At 40.2% G+C, this 19,991-nt stretch overlaps 1 protein-coding gene across 1 annotated transcript in view; it reads left to right on the plus strand.

The window, feature by feature from the left end:
- LOC140137800 (uncharacterized) overlaps positions 1-19,991 on the plus strand; it is a 571,667-nt gene that overhangs the window by 29,351 nt on the left and 522,325 nt on the right. Inside the window, 1 exon segment of the mRNA XM_072159582.1 lies at positions 7,423-7,563. Coding sequence (XP_072015683.1) covers positions 7,423-7,563 — 141 coding nt within the window.

The following is a 19,991-nucleotide window of genomic DNA, read 5'->3' on the forward strand; positions in this document are numbered from 1 at the left end:
TGTTTTCTTGATTGAAAATTCTTATTATTTTATATAAACCAATATGGAATGATCAAGAGGAATGAGTCTAATGTCAAAAACCTTCAATTTTGAATTTTCTGCATCCATTCGATTTATAAAAAAACCCTTTTGTCCACATTCCAAACCCATTGAAATTATATTCACAATGTTATGAGAGATTCTCCAACTTTAGAAAAGTAAAGCTTAAAAATGTATCACCTCTTTTTATCAATGTCGGCAACATTTTACTCGTTCCTCCTGATCATGATATCACATAAAACTGTACGTGAGGCTTATATCTATATGCCATGGGGCGACTACGCCACTGGGCTTGGCAACACTGGTGCTTGGTACAGCAAAATCAAACAAACATTGAATACTAAATGTAACCGCAGTTAATAAAATCAATTAATCAAAATTTAAGCTCAGAGGAAATTAGTTTTGAGCATGTTTATGAACACTATATTGTTTTCATAGCAAGTTAAAGGGACAAGCGATTTTTTGGGGTAAAAATTTGCATCATTTTATGAAGGTTCTGAATTTGACAGCATTACTTTCATAAGAATTTTACCTCATTATACCTTCACATTGAATGTCAACTTTTGTCTCATCAGATTGCTTCACTTTCCCCATTTGTATGCAGCATAGAAGGTATTTAATATGACATCATTTGAATAAAATTCTGTCCTCCATAAGGTACCATGGTGCAATTCGTATGATAATACAATAAAACAGGTGATAGGTATGAATGATTGTGGAATCGATCCAGAGACCTCGACCTGTCCCTCTGCAAAAGCTATCTTAGAACTGTCCTCCAACATGGCTGCCAATTCAATTATTATTCCATTCTGGTTGTAGGTTTATTACATATATACACTCTATTCTTGATTAACTAAATTCTGAATTAGATGAATTTTAATGTATACATTCTGGTTTAGCAAATCATTGATAGTCCATTGTGTTTAGCAGCTTACTGGAGAGGTTTCTTAGCTTGCCTCTTGAGGAAGGGTTCTTATACAAAAGACAAATGTATCATTTTTGGGCTTCTGATATAAGGATGGCTGCTTTTGCAAGGTCTATGTTTTTTGAATAATTTTCTCGCAGTAGTTTTTTCATTGGGTTGCAAAAATTGTGTTTTAATTTGCAATCAAAGTCAGGGACTACCTTTTGAAAAGCTGTAAAATGCTCTTCTGGTTTCTTCAAGAAGAGCTGTTTGCACTTGTGGCCATTAAAGCGTAAAGAATTTAGAGTTATTTAGAGGAGCTATTAATCACTCTTGCAAATGCAACTTAAGAGGAGTTGTAGAAGAGCGATAGCTCTAGCTCCTCTCAAAAGGCAGTCCCTGCAAAGTTGTGGGTCACTACCACTTTTAATAATACTAATATTGGCATTTTGTAAAATACCAAAATCCATGTAGAGTGCCAAACTCTGTGTAGAGGTGCTAAACAATTAGGTTTTCCAATTTGGGCTTATTTCATTCTTTAAACTTAAACTTAAACTTAAAAAGAGGAAATTAAAATCCTTCCTGACACACATACCACATAATCCAGACATAGAAAAATATATGGATTTTACTGGAAGATAAGCTAAATTTCAAATGAAAATAGCATATTTTACAGCGGAAACAAAGCAAATACAAATGCCAAATAGAAGTACAATTAAGGGGGTACTACACCCCTGGCCAATTTTGTGCCTATTTTTGCATTTTTCTCAAAATTATAGCGCATTGGTGACAAGTAAGATATGTATATTATAGGGCCAAGGACTACAACTACTGTACTGAAAATTCAGCAACTCAAGGCAAGTAGTTATTGATTTATTGATCAAATATTGGTTTCCCTCATTTTTGACTGTAACTCCATAACTGTTGTCTGTGCTGAAATAAAATTTCCAGTGCAGTAGTTGTAGTCCTTGCCCCTATAATATAAATATCTTACTTGTCACCAATGCTTTATAATGTTTGAGAAAAATGCAAAATTTAAATAGGCACAAAATTGGCCAGGGGTGTAGTACCCCCTTAACTGAAATTTCCTCCAAATGTCAAAATTTCTCTGGAAGGAGCTTTCTGCTGGATTCCTAATTTTATCCAGGCACATCACACACATAAACACTCAAACACCCCCTACGCAGTAGCAGCTACTTTCCACACTCAACCTTCTCTCTCCCATGCATATTGGGCCATTCCATTTAAAATACACACTACCCCTGTGGAAGATTTTGCCAAAGTCTTCCACAGAGGGAGTATCAATTTTGAATAGAATAGACAATTGGGTTACTTCCATTTAAATTACTCACTCCAGTTGTGGAAGATATAGGTAAAGCCATAATACAGGGGGAGTATGGGTTTCAAAATGATCAATGCTGACCAATTACATTTGAAAAACATACTCCCCCTGTAGAAGATATTTCCAAAATGTTCCACAGGGGAGTGTGGATTTCAAGTGGAATAGCCCATTACAAAGTATGAGTGTACATGTGACAGGAACCTACAAGTTACTGAACTTAGTCAAACTTCTAGTAGGGAAACTGTACTGTCTATACCCTGACTATATTTTCTTATGTCACGCTATTACTTTGTGTGACATTTGAATGATGAGTAGGGTGCTTGTATATACCTCACTCTCTCACCCACTCCTCACAAATATATTCAGCTGTGCAAGAATCAACCACAAAAGGAAATTTCTTGGATTACTTATATTTTTTACATCTGTAAATGTCGCAAGTGATGTTGGTTTTTAGTTTTTTTGTATTGAGAGGAGATATTTGAGAGCGGTGCAATTCTTTGAACGGATCTAATTATCAAGCTGGAATATAAGTCTGAGACAATACAGTGTTATTCTGAGGACCTGGAATCTATTTTTTTAATAAAAGATTGTTATGGAAGGAGTCATATAATTAGTGGGATTTATTTGATTAAGCAGTGGCAATTGTATTGGATGGTTTGGCTTTAACTTTGGATATAAGCATCTTGATGTCCTTGCGTATTAAGGCTGTTGCTGCTAGTGACTGATAAGCCGATAAGCCGGGATAAGCTGATGTCATTAAAGTATGTATTAATCACCATAATAAGTCTACAGTTACTTGTTAATTAATTAAGTCTGTTTCTAAAACCAGCATCTACTAAGTATACTGTCAGTTTACTCTGAAGTACAATGTACCGACGCGGACGTACGCATTGTGCTGACTTTGAAGGCACGCATACCTGCAGCAGAGACGCAGCACTACGCACTGTTTACACGCTGTATACTTGCGCGTTGTCACTTTGTACTTCAGAGAGGACAAACTGTACATACAAAATAGTGCAAGGTTTGTTGTAATTGTGACACGATCTGGTCCATGGTGGCCAAACAAACATTAGGCTATCATATACTGAAAACACCAAAGGTCTAGCATACTTGGTTCTAAAGTTATGAAGTTTCGTAATGTCTATTTTCTTATGTATTTTATTGTTTTTTACTCCATATTTTTGCCTGTATCTTAATTTCAAATGTGCCTCCTTTTACACCCATGGACCAGATCGTGTCACAATTTTGTTGGTAATTCTCTACCAAAGCAAATGCTGCTTTTGCTTCTTATTTCTGGAGAGCCACGTGTACATGTATCAAATGAAAAGTTTAGCTCAATCGAAAGGCGTTCTAATATGGTGCAAGTGGTTGCGGGTTTGAACCCTGGCGGTGGTTAGTTCGTTCTCGTGTAAAAATTGAGCTAGCTTGAAATTCCCATACCCCTGGACAAGGAACTTGCTAATTGTCTTGTTGTAACCCATACGAAACTCGGGGAGCTGATCCTGGCTTTGAAGGTCAATTGTGGAATGTCTAGTGTGTGCACTTCTTAGCTGCAAGTCCCAGTGTTTTTGTTTAATGGTGTATGGAATGATGTGGGCCGTAGTAAAATGTGCTGAGGCTTGTGGATCAACATTGTGCCTGTGCGTAGCGCACTATAAATAACTTTTTAATTTTCTTTTTTCCCCCTTTCATAATTTCATAAGGGTATGCAGCAGCAGATCCAGAGAGTGTTTTAGGGAGTCCCCAGTTGAAATCCATACACCCCGTATGGAAGACATGACCTTAATCTTTCACTAGTCTCAGACAGTGATTGTAGATTTCAAATGGAGTTGCCCATTCAGGTAACCCCATTTGAAATTCACACTCCCTGTGTGGAAGATTAAAGTCATTTTTCCATGTATGTGATGCCAACTAGCAAAATCAGTCGGAACTCGGAAATATTGATTTTGAGATATAGCCAAACAAAGGAAATATTTGCTTTTGTTTCCAGTTGTTTTAGAAACTCTTTAATATTGCTCATATCTTTGGAACTGGTTGTTCAATTTCAATGGGGTTTTCTGCAAAATCCAGCTTTGTAAATGCTTTTTACTATCCTATAAGAAATTGAAAAGTTAATATTTCTGAGTTCTGACAGATTTTGCATGCTTGATCGCATCACATATATGGATTTCAACTGGAATAACCCATTTTGAGAAACTGAGTCTTTTGGTAACAATGTTTGATTGTATAAACTTGAGATCTTTGAATGGAAAAAGATCTTTGGGTAATGGAAATCTTAAGTTAGTATCACCCCATATATTGACTGCAAGTCTTGCAAAGCAACTAGACCGAAGGGCAAGTTGCTCCTAGTATTACTCGTCCTGCCTGAAAGTAACCTGTCCAAAAGTAACCAGTCCTGACTGAAAGTAACAGTGCACAGGCGCTGTCTTAGTGTCTAAATCAGTGGTGTACCGGACAAAATTGTCAAGGTAGGCAAAATTGCAAAATCGTCACTGACCTGCCACCAATTTTACTTCACCGAGGCATATGGGCGTGAAGCGTGGGGAAATTTGCAATTTTAATGCAGAAATCCCAAAATAAGGATAATTGTGTAAAAAAAAAGCACAGTGGTTTATAGTGCGCTACGCACAGGCACAACACCTGAACATTGATCCACAAGCCTCAGCACACTTATATTCGGGTTATACCACAGACCCTAGATTTCTTTCGGGGGTCTGTGGTCATGAGTAAAGGTTGAGTAACCCTAATAATTTCAGTGATGATTATACTTATAGTCCCATGAGAAATATTTGACAGTTACATAGATCTCTGAACTAATAACCTAAAAATAAAAAGAAAGAAAGTAAAGACAGCTTGAAATAGGGCAGAGCTGGTGGAAATATAGATATTTATCGGATAGTTAAGGAAATAGAAGTTACTTAGTTTAGGAAATGCAACTTATTTACCATGATTTTTGTTAGTTGTAAATGGCAATGTGTCATTAGATTTCCTTAGTGTGTTATTAAGGTCAAGTATGAATTTCTGAATGGTTCCCTTCTACAGAGATGGAAAAGGTATTGTGTATCAGTAAGTGACAGGTTCATTTTGACCAGTCTTGGTCCGACCTTTAGAGTATCTGAAAAGGGTGAAGTAAACAGCGAAAATTGCTGTTTGAGTAAGATTTGTATGTATCTGTTTAAAGTGCATTTACTTCAAGGGCTTAACCTTGTCTTCATTTGGGTGAGAATGTCAAAATGAGATTTTGGTACCAACTTTTTCAGAAATAAAACGCTTTCCAGTGATAACAAAGACTTGTCTATTTCTAATTTCTAAACCCTAATAAAGCCACAGGCCAGTGAAACATAGCCTTATCTCCAACAGGCCTAAGTTGTTAGTGCAACACAGACTCAAGTGGTACATGAAGCCACAATGGAGATGGGGCATTGTCGCACTAAAGTTCTTGTAGATTTGGCATTGCAATGGTGTTCTATGAATGTGTCACAGGGTTGCCAAACCCACGATTTGGTAGCCCAATTGGGCGACTTTTGAAGATTTTCCCCGCGACTTTTGACAATTTACAGTCCCATAGAAACCAATGGTTAAGAAAATTTGGGCGACTTTTCAACTTTGGCTCCCGCGACTTCCGATAGTTTCCTGCCCCATATAGAAACCAATGGTAAAGAGAAAAATTGGGTGACTTTTCGAATACTTGACCCGCGATTCGGGCTGAAATCTTTTGGCAACCCTGTTTCCATCACTGTTCTACATGTCTATTTGTCTGAAGGGTCATTAGTTCACAAAGGGTACAAGTTGGGGTTTAGGACATTTTAGGGTAGGATTAGGGTTAAGGTTATGGTTAGCATTATGGTTAGGGTTAGACTATTGTTATGGTTAGGGTTAAGATTAAAATCAGGTATATGTTTAGGAATAGCATTAGGTATAGGATTAGGGCTTAGGTTAGGGTAAGGATTAGGGTGTATGAGTTATTTGGGTTTTGGAGTAAGGACCCTTAGGACTTTCGACCTGTAACCATCTAGATTTGTCTCACTTTTTATTTTGCAGGCCCTGTCTTTTGAGGCGAGTGAGAGTGATCACTCGCCTAAAATGAAGCTGAGGAGAGCTTTTTATCACTTGCCTACATTTGGTGTAATAATAATACAAGTGATTAAAATCACTCGCCTACAGCTCACCTGGCAAGTTTTGAGGAGAGTGATTTATCACTCGCCAGCAATTTTCAAAAGACAAGGCCTGATATTGCTCTCATTCTTGCCTCCCTCTTCTGTCTCTGTATATTTTGTTTTATTTCTACTTGCCTTGACTTTCAACATGTTCTTCTATGAAGAGCAAATTATAAAGCCCGTCTGATAGCAAAGGAAAGAACAAGACAGGTTACAGTTTGCAGAAATCAAATCTGATAAGGCATCACTACAATCTTGAAAAGGAAATGAAACTTACCTATTTTAGGAAATGTAATTTATTTACCTGGAGTTTGCTTATTGTATTTAGTGTTGTGTGATTTTATGGCCAAGCATATATTTCAGATAACAGTTTCTGCCTGTTTTAGTTGTTATAAAGACACATAACGTGTGTCACTTGAATTTGACATGAACATGCTGTATAGGTTTGTGGTAAATATTATGTTGGAATGATTTCATATGTGACACAATCGATCTGCTTCATGGGGGCCAAATGAGGCATATTTTGAAAATTGAGTTACTATATTATTACCTTATTCAAAAATCAGGCTATCATATACTGAAAGGTCTAGCACACTTGGTTCTAAAGTTCTGAAGTTTGTGGTATGTATTATATTCCGTATTTTATTGTTTTTTACTCCATATGTTTGCCTCTATCTCAATATCAAATTACTTGCCTTTGGCCCCATGGACCAGATCATGTCACATTATTAAGTGCAAATTGACATTTTGCTGTGCTTGTTCCTTTTCTTATGGTGATACAGAACTCTTCTTTCTCCGTCCTTTAATCACTTTACTTTCTTTCTTTACCTTTCTTTGTTCCTCATTAGCATCCGTCTCTCTCCTTCTCATCTCATCTTACTTTTTCAGTTCTGTACATTTCTGTTTAACTGTTCATCTCTATTTGATTCTCTCTAATATTGTCAAAAACTTAATTTGATACTCATTTTTATATTTTTCAGAATATAAATGGATGGTATTACCTTTTAGATGAAGTACTCGGACAGAGCAAACATTTGGCAGTGAAAAGCAAGACTGACGATTCTCACTTGCAGTGCATGGACCGACCAAACACAATTCTACCCTGGATCACTCTGCAGAGGGTAAGGATACACTACAAGATTCCTATTGGAGCTGGCTGCACAGGTACACCATCGCAAGGTACCTGACTGGTACACACAGAGTACCCACAGACTACCACTGCTGCTACTGCACAGGACCCACCAGCAGTGGTACTGTACTGGTACTCCCTTCGTACTGCAAAGTACTAGCCGACGGTGTACCTGTGTAGGTGGCCACAATAGGAACCTTGTAATGTACTTGTCATTGAGCATGTTTATAGTGACGTAATAATCAGATTAACTACCAAAGCAATAGATGAATATGATTTTTGAATAGATCCCCTGCACTACAAGCAGATTGCACTAATCACCTTTGTATGTCAGCAAACATATTGTTTAGGATATACAGGAGGTGGACATAACTGGTACCTTCATTATTTGGTTTACTGTAGATTGAATACAATAGCACTCTTTTTAAAGATACTAATCTTACAGTTGCGTGTAATCAGCCTTTCTTTGACATCTATGGTTCAATGCATAGGTACCACAGGAACGTTGTAGTGCAGGGCGATCTATTCAAAAATTGTATTCATCTATTGCTATAGTAGTTAATCCAATTATTACATCACTTTGACAGTGAATATTTGCTGAATTTCAAACCATTGTTTATGATGGGATTTATATATTTACGATTGCTGTTTATAGTGAATCAGATTTACTATCCTGCAAATGTCGCCTGACCAAAGCAGTGTGTTCTATCTGCATCCGGGACATACAGTTTTCGTTTATAAAGCATTTTACTTTCGACAATATCCATCTGTTTAGAGGATAGTGTGACACGGCTGGTGTTTATAGTGAGGTAGTTTGCAGGCAGTTTGTTGTCAGAATTTTTTCAAGGATATTCAGCATTTGGGATTGTAGACAATGAACTTGTCACTTCATTTTCGCTGATCATTTACACTTTCCATTACTGAAAAACACCCAATTAAATTTATTTGGGAATCCTACAATTTATACCAGGAAAATTTGCCATTGGCTGATGCCCACTCCATGTTATCACATTATAAAACACGAAAAACAACTGCATTGTATGCCGATTATTAGATATGAAATAATCAACATTGTAGCTAATTGTCATAGGTTGATTATGTGGAAATCAAGGTCAATATCATGGTAATCAAGGTCATTATTGTATGGCAAAAGTCAATATTGATATCATCATAATCCTGCTGATGATTGACGATACCATTGAATTCAAGGTCAGTGTCGTATCACAAGAGTCAAGGTCAATATATGCCTGCTGATGATTGAAGGTAGCAATTCCCATCATGGTCAATATCATAGCAATCAAATTATCGAAGCAGAAAACTGAAAGCGAGGATATTTGTGTAGCCTGTAAAAGCCACATGTTCCTGTTAGGTATTATCAGAGCTAAATACTGAATCTGTAACCTGCCTACACAATCATATTCGGGCCTGATTGGAGTTTGCTAAGCCTACTACTAGACCTACCTACCAGTCAGCATCATGCATTTCTGCACCTGCTGCCTGACATAGGAAAAAATCTTCCACATGGCCTGGTCCTTGATAGCAACTTCAGCTTCTTCCACAGACCACCTGGTGCCAAGTCTATCCAAGTTCTTTGAATAACACTCTTCCAAGTTGTCCTAAGGTCTCCTCTTTCCATGGGTGGGATTCCAGAAGTAACAGTTTTCTTGGGATGTAACTCTCAGTCATTCTGAGCAGATGACCAAACCACTGTAAGCGGCGCTTTCTTATGATAGTAGTGAGCTTCAGTTGTTTTGTCATGGATCTTATGAAGTTGCTGGTGATATGCTGGTCCATTTGATGCAGAGAATTTTCCTTTGGCATCTCATATCAAATGCATCTAATCTGGACTCATCTCTTTCAGTGAGGGTCCAGCATTCAGAAGCATATAGAAGGGTAGAAAGAATGCAGGCAGTATAGAATTTCATCTTGGTGTCTAAGTAAAGAAGTAAAGAAAATATGTGTGGAATTTTTATTGCTGTTAGTACTAGTTTATGCCTTGGAGAAACTACTGAGTGGACAGGACTCATGATGACCATATTATGATGACAAGATCTTGTTAGCCCTTGACATTTTCAAGCCCTGGGGATTTAATATTTCCTGCATTTACCATGCATGCACTGGTTAGGCCAGAGACCTTTTAAATAAGGTCTGTGGTTATATAGGCCAAGAAAAAAATACTGTTTGGTCTTGACTGACTGACTCTGCTGAAAACCAGAAAACGTTTTGTTTCCTTACAAAAATGTTTCCTTTTTTCCATTCAGAACATTGTAACATGAAATGTTTTTTGGATAATTCTAAACATTAAACAAAATGTATGAAGCGACACAGCAGGTGGGTATATATCCCAATTCACATCTTATTTATAGACTTTTAGAGTTTATTATAAATGCAGGTTGTGGTTATGATCTATAAAAATAATTCAGACAACCAACAATACCCGAGACATACAAACATTAGTTTTTTTCTGCTTGGCCTTGTAAACAGCTTCAATATGGTCATTACTGTGACAAGTTTATTTATGGCTTAATAACAGTCGTGACTTAATTATGGAGTCATCAGTAATTACAAAGTTATATTGATGACATTTATTAGCAATTCTCACAACAAAAATGTTCATTTACATGAGTTTTTGGCTTGCGGTCCCTAAGCCTTTTACAAAGTTGTTACAAGCAAGTGTCACATAGAAAATTAAAGAACTGCTAGTTCATTAACAAATGACGAAGCCATGCACCTGCTTCAATTAGGCTTTTAGCCAAGTTCTGCGATCATCAGATTTATTTGTCTATGTTGCACAATGTACAAAGTCTGACCACATACAATTTGAACTTCCCCTTTTATTTGTGGCTAACACAATTAGTTTTTTAACATGTTCGTAAAGCCTTTGCTTTGTGGACAACACAAAAACGCTTTCAATACCTTGTGAGAAGTGCTTTATCGACTAATACTTTTTAGCAGTAAAAGATATAGATTATCATGACAATGATCTTGCTATACCTTAGGCCAGGGTTATAGCTAGGCAAATTTTAGTGCTGTGTAAAATTTATATGAAATGGTAAAAAAAAATGAAATTTTGATAAGAATTGCTCATTTTTATACTGATTGTTCATTGATTTTGAAACATTTGAGACTTGAGTCCGGGTATTTGGGCTCAAAATTAACTTGAGTGCCGGGTGGAAATTAAGAGTGCCGGGCAGGGCCGCCCGCCACCGCCCAGCGTAGCTACAACCATGCCTTAGGCTATTTCCATCCCAGATATACTTACCAGATGTACACTCTGTTGACACACACTTTTGTTTGACCAGGCAGTATAGACATCTTGCTAATTAGGGGAAATGATGAGGTCTGATGTCTCTTAATATTGATGGACACAATGCTCATAACCCAGATATGAAAAGGTCTACGCCCTATACTAAATGACCATTGATTGATTGCAGATTGCATCTCTTGTAATTTTGGAATTGTTGAGCTGTGGATGGAAGCAACCCACTTGAATTACAATGAGTTATGCATCTTTTTCGTAATTTGATCACTTCGCTGCCGTTGGTGGTGTTTGGCTTTGCTAACTCCATAACTTTAGCCTCGCTTTCAGTTTTCCACTTTCCTAACTCCTGCCTAATTGGAGTTAGCAGAGCCAAATGCCGCCAACGGCAACAAAGTGGTCAATTACGAAAAAGTTGGATAGTATTCAGCAAGATTCTTCAGCGGTGTCCGACTGTTCTCCCTAATTGTCACATAAAAAAGAACTAGGTCATGCGTAATTGCTACGCAGCTTAATCAGCAAATGAAGTGTTGATGATTCTATTAGCCAGTCAGAACACGTACCACTTTCGTGTTTACGTTCTAAACACCGTCAAATCGGCAGACCACCAAAGAACATTGCCAAAAACTATAAATGGCTAAGTTTCCTCAATAAAATACCTTTAATATAAGGCTAGATGCAATTGTACATGTCTACTCAACCTTTTCCCCTCCACATATGTTTTCCATACTGTATATCTCTCATATAACATTGCATTATTAGGTTTTAATCTTACAGTGTAGCATCGGACAGATTGCTTAATTGTGTTTTCCCTGTTAAACCAAGTTTGGGAAGGAACTATGAAATGAACTTTGATGTGTGTCTAGGATTCACTGATTGGGATGCCTGTCCCTTTGATGTGTGTCTAGGATTCACGGATTGGGATGCCTGTCCCTTTGATGTGTGTCTAGGATTCACGGATTGGGATACCTGTCCCTTTGATGTGTGTCTAGGATTCACGGATTGGGATACCTGTCCCTTTGATGTGTGTCTAGGATTCACTGATTGGGATACCTGTCCCTTTGATGTGTGTCTAGGATTCACTGATTGGGATGCCTGTCCCTTTGATGTGTGTCTAGGATTCACTGATTGGGATGCCTGTCCCTTTGATGTGTGTCTAGGATTCACGGATTGGGATGCCTGTCCCTTTGATGTGTGTCTAGGATTCACGGATTGGGATACCTGTCCCTTTGATGTGTGTCTAGGATTCACGGATTGGGATACCTGTCCCTAGGGTGCATCAGATGCCCCTCATGTCAATGGATTCATCTGTCCCTAGTCTTAAAATGTTCCTATTGTCACAAAACTAACATGTGCCAAGTTTGAATCAATTCGGAGGTCGTCCTGGGGGGCCACCGAGAGCCTAAAGTTACAATGTGTGTTCCTATGTAGTAAAGTTCGTTGACCCCTGTACAATTCCAATTAGAAGCCGATCGAACAATTTAAAGTAGCTGCCATATCAAAACCGTTAGGACTTAGAAGCTCAAATCTTTTATGCGCTTATAGAACTGATAATCATCTTGAATCAGTGATAAAAATTAATCACCAACAAAATGAGCGTGTGTGGAATTGGCACAAGCGCCCTCGATACAAAATTTCAGTGAAATAGGCATTTTGTGGTAATTTTTACCTCAAATTTTACAAATCTTGATGTCCTGGTTGTCATTACACTTTTACAAAGCAGATTTTCTGAACTTCAGATCAATATAATACATATTAACAACTTTCAGTGTGAAATAAAGTATTATAGCACTTGGTTAAGACAGAAATTATAGATTTTCCCAAGAATATGGACTGTGGGGGCACTTTTGACAATAAAACACACACAGTCATTTCTTTGGAGAGGATTTTCATCACAGATTCAAAGATGATTACCAGTACGCTTAGCTCCCAAGATTTGAACTTCTAAATCCAAACGGTTTTGATATGGCAGCTACTTTAAATTGTTCGATCGGCTTCTAATTGGAATTGTACAGGGGTCAACGAACTTTACTATATAGGAACACACATTGTAACTTTAGGCTCTCGGTGGCCCCTCAGGACGACCTCCGAATTAATTCAAACTTGGCACATGTTAGTTTTGTGACAATAGGAACATTTTGAGACTAGGGACAGATGAATCCATTGACATGAGGGACATCTGATGCACCCTACCTGTCCCTTTGATGTGTGTCTAGGATTCACGGATTGGGATACCTGTCCCTTTGATGTGTGTCTAGGATTCACGGATTGGGATACCTGTCCCTTTGATGTGTGTCTAGGATTCACGGATTGGGATGCCTGTCCCTTTGATGTGTGTCTAGGATTCACGGATTGGGATGCCTGTCCCTTTGATGTGTGTCTAGGATTCACGGATTGGGATACCTGTCCCTTTGATGTGTGTCTAGGATTCACGGATTGGGATACCTGTCCCTTTGATGTGTGTCTAGGATTCACGGATTGGGATGCCTGTCCCTTTGATGTGTGTCTAGGATTCACGGATTGGGATGCCTGTCCCTTTGATGTGTGTCTAGGATTCACTGATTGGGATGCCTGTCCCTTTGATGTGTGTCTAGGATTCACGGATTGGGATACCTGTCCCTTTGATGTGTGTCTAGGATTCACGGATTGGGATACCTGTCCCTTTGATGTGTGTCTAGGATTCACGGATTGGGATACCTGTCCCTTTGATGTGTGTCTAGGATTCACGGATTGGGATACCTGTCCCTTTGATGTGTGTCTAGGATTCACGGATTGGGATGCCTGTCCCTTTGATGTGTGTCTAGGATTCACGGATTGGGATACCTGTCCCTTTGATGTGTGTCTAGGATTCACGGATTGGGATACCTGTCCCTAGGGTGCATCAGATGCCCCTCATGTCAATGGATTCATCTGTCCCTAGTCTTAAAATGTTCCTATTGTCACAAAACTAACATGTGCCAAGTTTGAATCAATTGGAGGTCGTCCTGGGGGCCACGAGAGCCTAAAGTTACAATGTGTGTTCCTATGTAGTAAAGTTAGTTGACCCTGTACAATTCCAATTAGAAGCCCGATCGAACAATTTAAAGTAGCTGCCATATCAAAACCGTTAGGACTTAGAAGCTCAAATCTTTTGCGCTTATAGAACTGATAATCATCTTCGAATCAGTGATAAAAATTAATCACCAACAAAATGAGCGTGTGTGGAATTGGCACAAGCGCCCTCGATACAAAATTTCAGTGAAATAGGCATTTTGTGGTAATTTTTACCTCAAATTTTACAAATCTTGATGTCCTGGTTGTCATTACACTTTTACAAAGCAGATTTTCTGAACTTCAGATCAATATAATACATATTAACAACTTTCAGTGTGAAATAAAGTATTATAGCACTTGGTTAAGACAGAAATTATAGATTTTCCCAAGAATATGGACTGTGGGGGCGCTTTTGACAATAAAACACACACAGTCATTTCTTTGGAGAGGGATTTTCATCACAGATTCAAAGATGATTACCAGTACGCTTAGCTCCCAAGATTTGAACTTCTAAATCCAAACGGTTTTGATATGGCAGCTACTTTAAATTGTTCGATCGGCTTCTAATTGGAATTGTACAGGGTCAACGAACTTTACTATATAGGAACACACATTGTAACTTTAGGCTCTCGGTGGCCCCTCAGGACGACCTCCGAATTAATTCAAACTTGGCACATGTTAGTTTTGTGACAATAGGAACATTTTGAGACTAGGGACAGATGAATCCATTGACATGAGGGACATCTGATGCACCCTACCTGTCCCTTTGATGTGTGTCTAGGATTCACGGATTGGGATACCTGTCCCTTTGATGTGTGTCTAGGATTCACGGATTGGGATACCTGTCCCTTTGATGTGTGTCTAGGATTCACGGATTGGGATGCCTGTCCCTTTGATGTGTGTCTAGGATTCACGGATTGGGATGCCTGTCCTTTGATGTGTGTCTAGGATTCACGGATTGGGATACCTGTCCCTTTGATGTGTGTCTAGGATTCACGGATTGGGATACCTGTCCCTTTGATGTGTGTCTAGGATTCACGGATTGGGATGCCTGTCCCTTTGATGTGTGTCTAGGATTCACGGATTGGGATGCCTGTCCCTTTGATGTGTGTCTAGGATTCACTGATTGGGATACCTGTCCCTTTGATGTGTGTCTAGGATTCACGGATTGGGATACCTGTCCCTTTGATGTGTGTCTAGGATTCACGGATTGGGATACCTGTCCCTTTGATGTGTGTCTAGGATTCACTGATTGGGATACCTGTCCCTTTGATGTGTGTCTAGGATTCACGGATTGGGATACCTGTCCCTTTGATGTGTGTCTAGGATTCACGGATTGGGATACCTGTCCCTTTGATGTTTTTGTCTAGGATTCACTGATTGGGATGCCTGTCCCTTTGATGTGTGTCTAGGATTCACTGATTGGGATTGGGATGCCTGTCCCTTTGATGTGTGTCTAGGATTCACAGATTGGGATACCTGTCCCTTTGATGTGTGTCTAGGATTCACGGATTGGGATACCTGTCCCTTTGATGTGTGTCTAGGATTCACGGATTGGGATACCTGTCCCTTTGATGTGTGTCTAGGATTCACTGATTGGGATACCTGTCCCTTTGATGTGTGTCTAGGATTCACGGATTGGGATACCTGTCCCTTTGATGTGTGTCTAGGATTCACGGATTGGGATACCTGTCCCTTTGATGTGTGTCTAGGATTCACGGATTGGGATGCCTGTCCCTTTGATGTGTGTCTAGGATTCACTGATTGGGATGCCTGTCCCTTTGATGTGTGTCTAGGATTCACGATTGGGATGCCTGTCCCTAGGTGTGTCTAGGATTCACGGATTGGGATGCCTGTCCCTTTGATGTGTGTCTAGGATTCACGGATTGGGATACCTGTCCCTTTGATGTGTGTCTAGGATTCACGGATTGGGATGCCTGTCCCTTTGATGTGTGTCTAGGATTCACTGATTGGGATGCCTGTCCCTTTGATGTGTGTCTAGGATTCACAGATTGGGATACCTGTCCCTTTGATGTGTGTCTAGGATTCACGGATTGGGATACCTGTCCCTTTGATGTGTGTCTAGGATTCACTGATTGGGATACCTGTCCCTTTGATGTGTGTCTAGGATTCACTGATTGGGATGCCTGTCCCTTTGATGTGTGTCTAGGATTCACTGATTGGGATGCCTGTCCCTTTGATGTGTGTCTAGGATTCACGGATTGGGATGCCTGTCCCTTTGATGTGTGTCTAGGATTCACGGATTGGGATGCCTGTCCCTTTGATGTGTGTCTAGGATTCACTGATTGGGATGCCTGTCCCTTTGATGTGTGTCTAGGATTCACAGATTGGGATACCTGTCCCTTTGATGTGTGTCTAGGATTCACGGATTGGGATACCTGTCCCTTTGATGTGTGTCTAGGATTCACTGATTGGGATACCTGTCCCTTTGATGTGTGTCTAGGATTCACTGATTGGGATGCCTTTCCCTTTGATGTGTGTCTAGGATTCACTGATTGGGATGCCTGTCCCTTTGATGTGTGTCTAGGATTCACGGATTGGGATGCCTGTCCCTTTGATGTGTGTCTAGGATTCACTGATTGGGATACCTGTCCCTTTGATGTGTGTCTAGGATTCACGGATTGGGATACCTGTCCCTTTGATGTGTGTCTAGGATTCACTGATTGGGATACCTGTCCCTTTGATGTGTGTCTAGGATTCACGGATTGGGATACCTGTCCCTTTGATGTGTGTCTAGGATTCACGGATTGGGATACCTGTCCCTTTGATGTGTGTCTAGGATTCACGGATTGGGATACCTGTCCCTTTGATGTGTGTCTAGGATTCACGGATTGGGATACCTGTCCCTTTGATGTGTGTCTAGGATTCACGGATTGGGATACCTGTCCCTTTGATGTGTGTCTAGGATTCACGGATTGGGATACCTGTCCCTTTGATGTGTGTCTAGGATTCACGGATTGGGATACCTGTCCCTTTGATGTGTGTCTAGGATTCACTGATTGGGATACCTGTCCCTTTGATGTGTGTCTAGGATTCACGGATTGGGATACCTGTCCCTTTGATGTGTGTCTAGGATTCACGGATTGGGATACCTGTCCCTTTGATGTGTGTCTAGGATTCACTGATTGGGATACCTGTCCCTTTGATGTGTGTCTAGGATTCACGGATTGGGATACCTGTCCCTTTGATGTGTGTCTAGGATTCACAGATTGGGATGCCTGTCCCTTTGATGTGTGTCTAGGATTCACGGATTGGGATACCTGTCCCTTTGATGTGTGTCTAGGATTCACTGATTGGGATACCTGTCCCTTTGATGTGTGTCTAGGATTCACGGATTGGGATACCTGTCCCTTTGATGTGTGTCTAGGATTCACTGATTGGGATGCCTGTCCCTTTGATGTGTGTCTAGGATTCACGGATTGGGATACCTGTCCCTTTGATGTGTGTCTAGGATTCACTGATTGGGATGCCTGTCCCTTTGATGTGTGTCTAGGATTCACTGATTGGGATACCTGTCCCTTTGATGTGTGTCTAGGATTCACGGATTGGGATACCTGTCCCTTTGATGTGTGTCTAGGATTCACTGATTGGGATACCTGTCCCTTTGATGTGTGTCTAGGATTCACGGATTGGGATACCTGTCCCTTTGATGTGTGTCTAGGATTCACGGATTGGGATACCTGTCCCTTTGATGTGTGTCTAGGATTCACGGATTGGGATACCTGTCCCTTTGATGTGTGTCTAGGATTCACGGATTGGGATACCTGTCCCTTTGATGTGTGTCTAGGATTCACGGATTGGGATACCTGTCCCTTTGATGTGTGTCTAGGATTCACGGATTGGGATACCTGTCCCTTTGATGTGTGTCTAGGATTCACGGATTGGGATACCTGTCCCTTTGATGTGTGTCTAGGATTCACTGATTGGGATACCTGTCCCTTTGATGTGTGTCTAGGATTCACGGATTGGGATACCTGTCCCTTTGATGTGTGTCTAGGATTCACGGATTGGGATACCTGTCCCTTTGATGTGTGTCTAGGATTCACTGATTGGGATACCTGTCCCTTTGATGTGTGTCTAGGATTCACTGATTGGGATACCTGTCCCTTTGATGTGTGTCTAGGATTCACAGATTGGGATGCCTGTCCCTTTGATGTGTGTCTAGGATTCACGGATTGGGATACCTGTCCCTTTGATGTGTGTCTAGGATTCACTGATTGGGATACCTGTCCCTTTGATGTGTGTCTAGGATTCACGGATTGGGATACCTGTCCCTTTGATGTGTGTCTAGGATTCACTGATTGGGATGCCTGTCCCTTTGATGTGTGTCTAGGATTCACGGATTGGGATACCTGTCCCTTTGATGTGTGTCTAGGATTCACTGATTGGGATGCCTGTCCCTTTGATGTGTGTCTAGGATTCACAGATTGGGATACCTGTCCCTTTGATGTGTGTCTAGGATTCACTGATTGGGATGCCTGTCCCTTTGATGTGTGTCTAGGATTCACTGATTGGGATACCTGTCCCTTTGATGTGTGTCTAGGATTCACGGATTGGGATACCTGTCCCTTTGATGTGTGTCTAGGATTCACGGATTGGGATGCCTGTCCCTTTGATGTGTGTCTAGGATTCACGGATTGGGATGCCTGTCCCTTTGATGTGTGTCTAGGATTCACGGATTGGGATGCCTGTCCCTTTGATGTGTGTCTAGGATTCACGGATTGGGATGCCTGTCCCTTTGATGTGTGTCTAGGATTCACGGATTGGGATACCTGTCCGAGGCCTGAGTTGTCAAGCATCTGGTCTATTAGAGATGGTATCGCTATAATCAGACATAACTGAGCCAGTGCTGATTGGAGCTTACATTCCACACCTGTCCAGGTGTTTCATATTAGCCTGCTGAAAGAATTAATGACTGATAATAAGCCACAGTAATCACCTGAAAAGCAGCAGGGTTAGGGAAAGCAGGGTTTTGAATTGGGCACTTGGCTGTTGTTAATAGAGAGTTGTTAATAGACCTCAAAGGCCACTGTATGTGGAAGAATGCTTTGAAATTGGTGAGGGGGGAACCAATGTAGGCTAAAGGGTACTAGAAAATGTTGGCCTCTCTTGTTAAGACTCCACATTGCAGGGCGATGTGATGCTTTTAAAACATTGCAGCATCACGCAATGAAATTAAAATCATAGCACGATGCTGTGATGTTTTAAAAGCATGTGGGGTCTACACCTCCTTTTATGATCATTCTGCCAACCTTGATTTTCCAGCAGCCAATCACAAGATTTCAGTTTTAAAAGCATTGCATCGTGCTGCGATGTGGAGTCTGAATAGGATTTTACTCTCTGGTTGTGACTTGATTGGGTGTCTATAATTATTTTGCTTGCTCGAGACAGTGACATCAGTAGTTCATGCAAGTACAAATGCACCGCCTTTGATCACACATGTAAACACACTAGTTCTTTGAATCAATGTGCGCACTTTAATACTATGCCAACTGGAACATGCACTGACATTACCATGATTGCTGTCTCGAGTGAGCAAAAACAAATTCTATCAGCTTTGTAAGTTCTCAGCAAACCTCATCAAAAATATGATCTGGCTAGCAAGCATTGGTGAACCATTTGCACAAGACAGTAAAATGGGCAAGTTGATAAATTAAAATTGATCAATGTATCACAAAAAGGATAGTTTCAGGCCCAAAATGTCATGATAAAGAGTGGTTCTTTTTACACACCAAACATGCAAGAAATTTATGTGTTTTTAATTCCTTCCCACAAGCAACTGTATAGTTTCCAAATGATGGAAGCAGGGTTATAATGGGAGGTTGTTCTCCCCTAAAATGTGAATGTCTTGAATTTACGTGTCAACTGGAGATAGGCGCTGCTGGCCTAAAGTAACATTAACTGATTCATCGCCTACAGTTTACACTTAGACAGAATACAACCTAAAATAACCTGCAACTCATGCTTTGTTACATTTATGTTGTAAGAGGTTTCCTCTGCAGTGATTAATGTGATGAGTAGAACACTGCCAGGTCAGGTCAGGTTGGGTGCATTCTCCCCTTTCCACATCCTTTCCAAATTATTAGCTATGGATTTTTTGGACTAAA

The sequence above is a fragment of the Amphiura filiformis genome, chromosome 17 (assembly GCF_039555335.1).
Source record: "Amphiura filiformis chromosome 17, Afil_fr2py, whole genome shotgun sequence".
NCBI lineage: Eukaryota > Metazoa > Echinodermata > Ophiuroidea > Amphilepidida > Amphiuridae > Amphiura > Amphiura filiformis.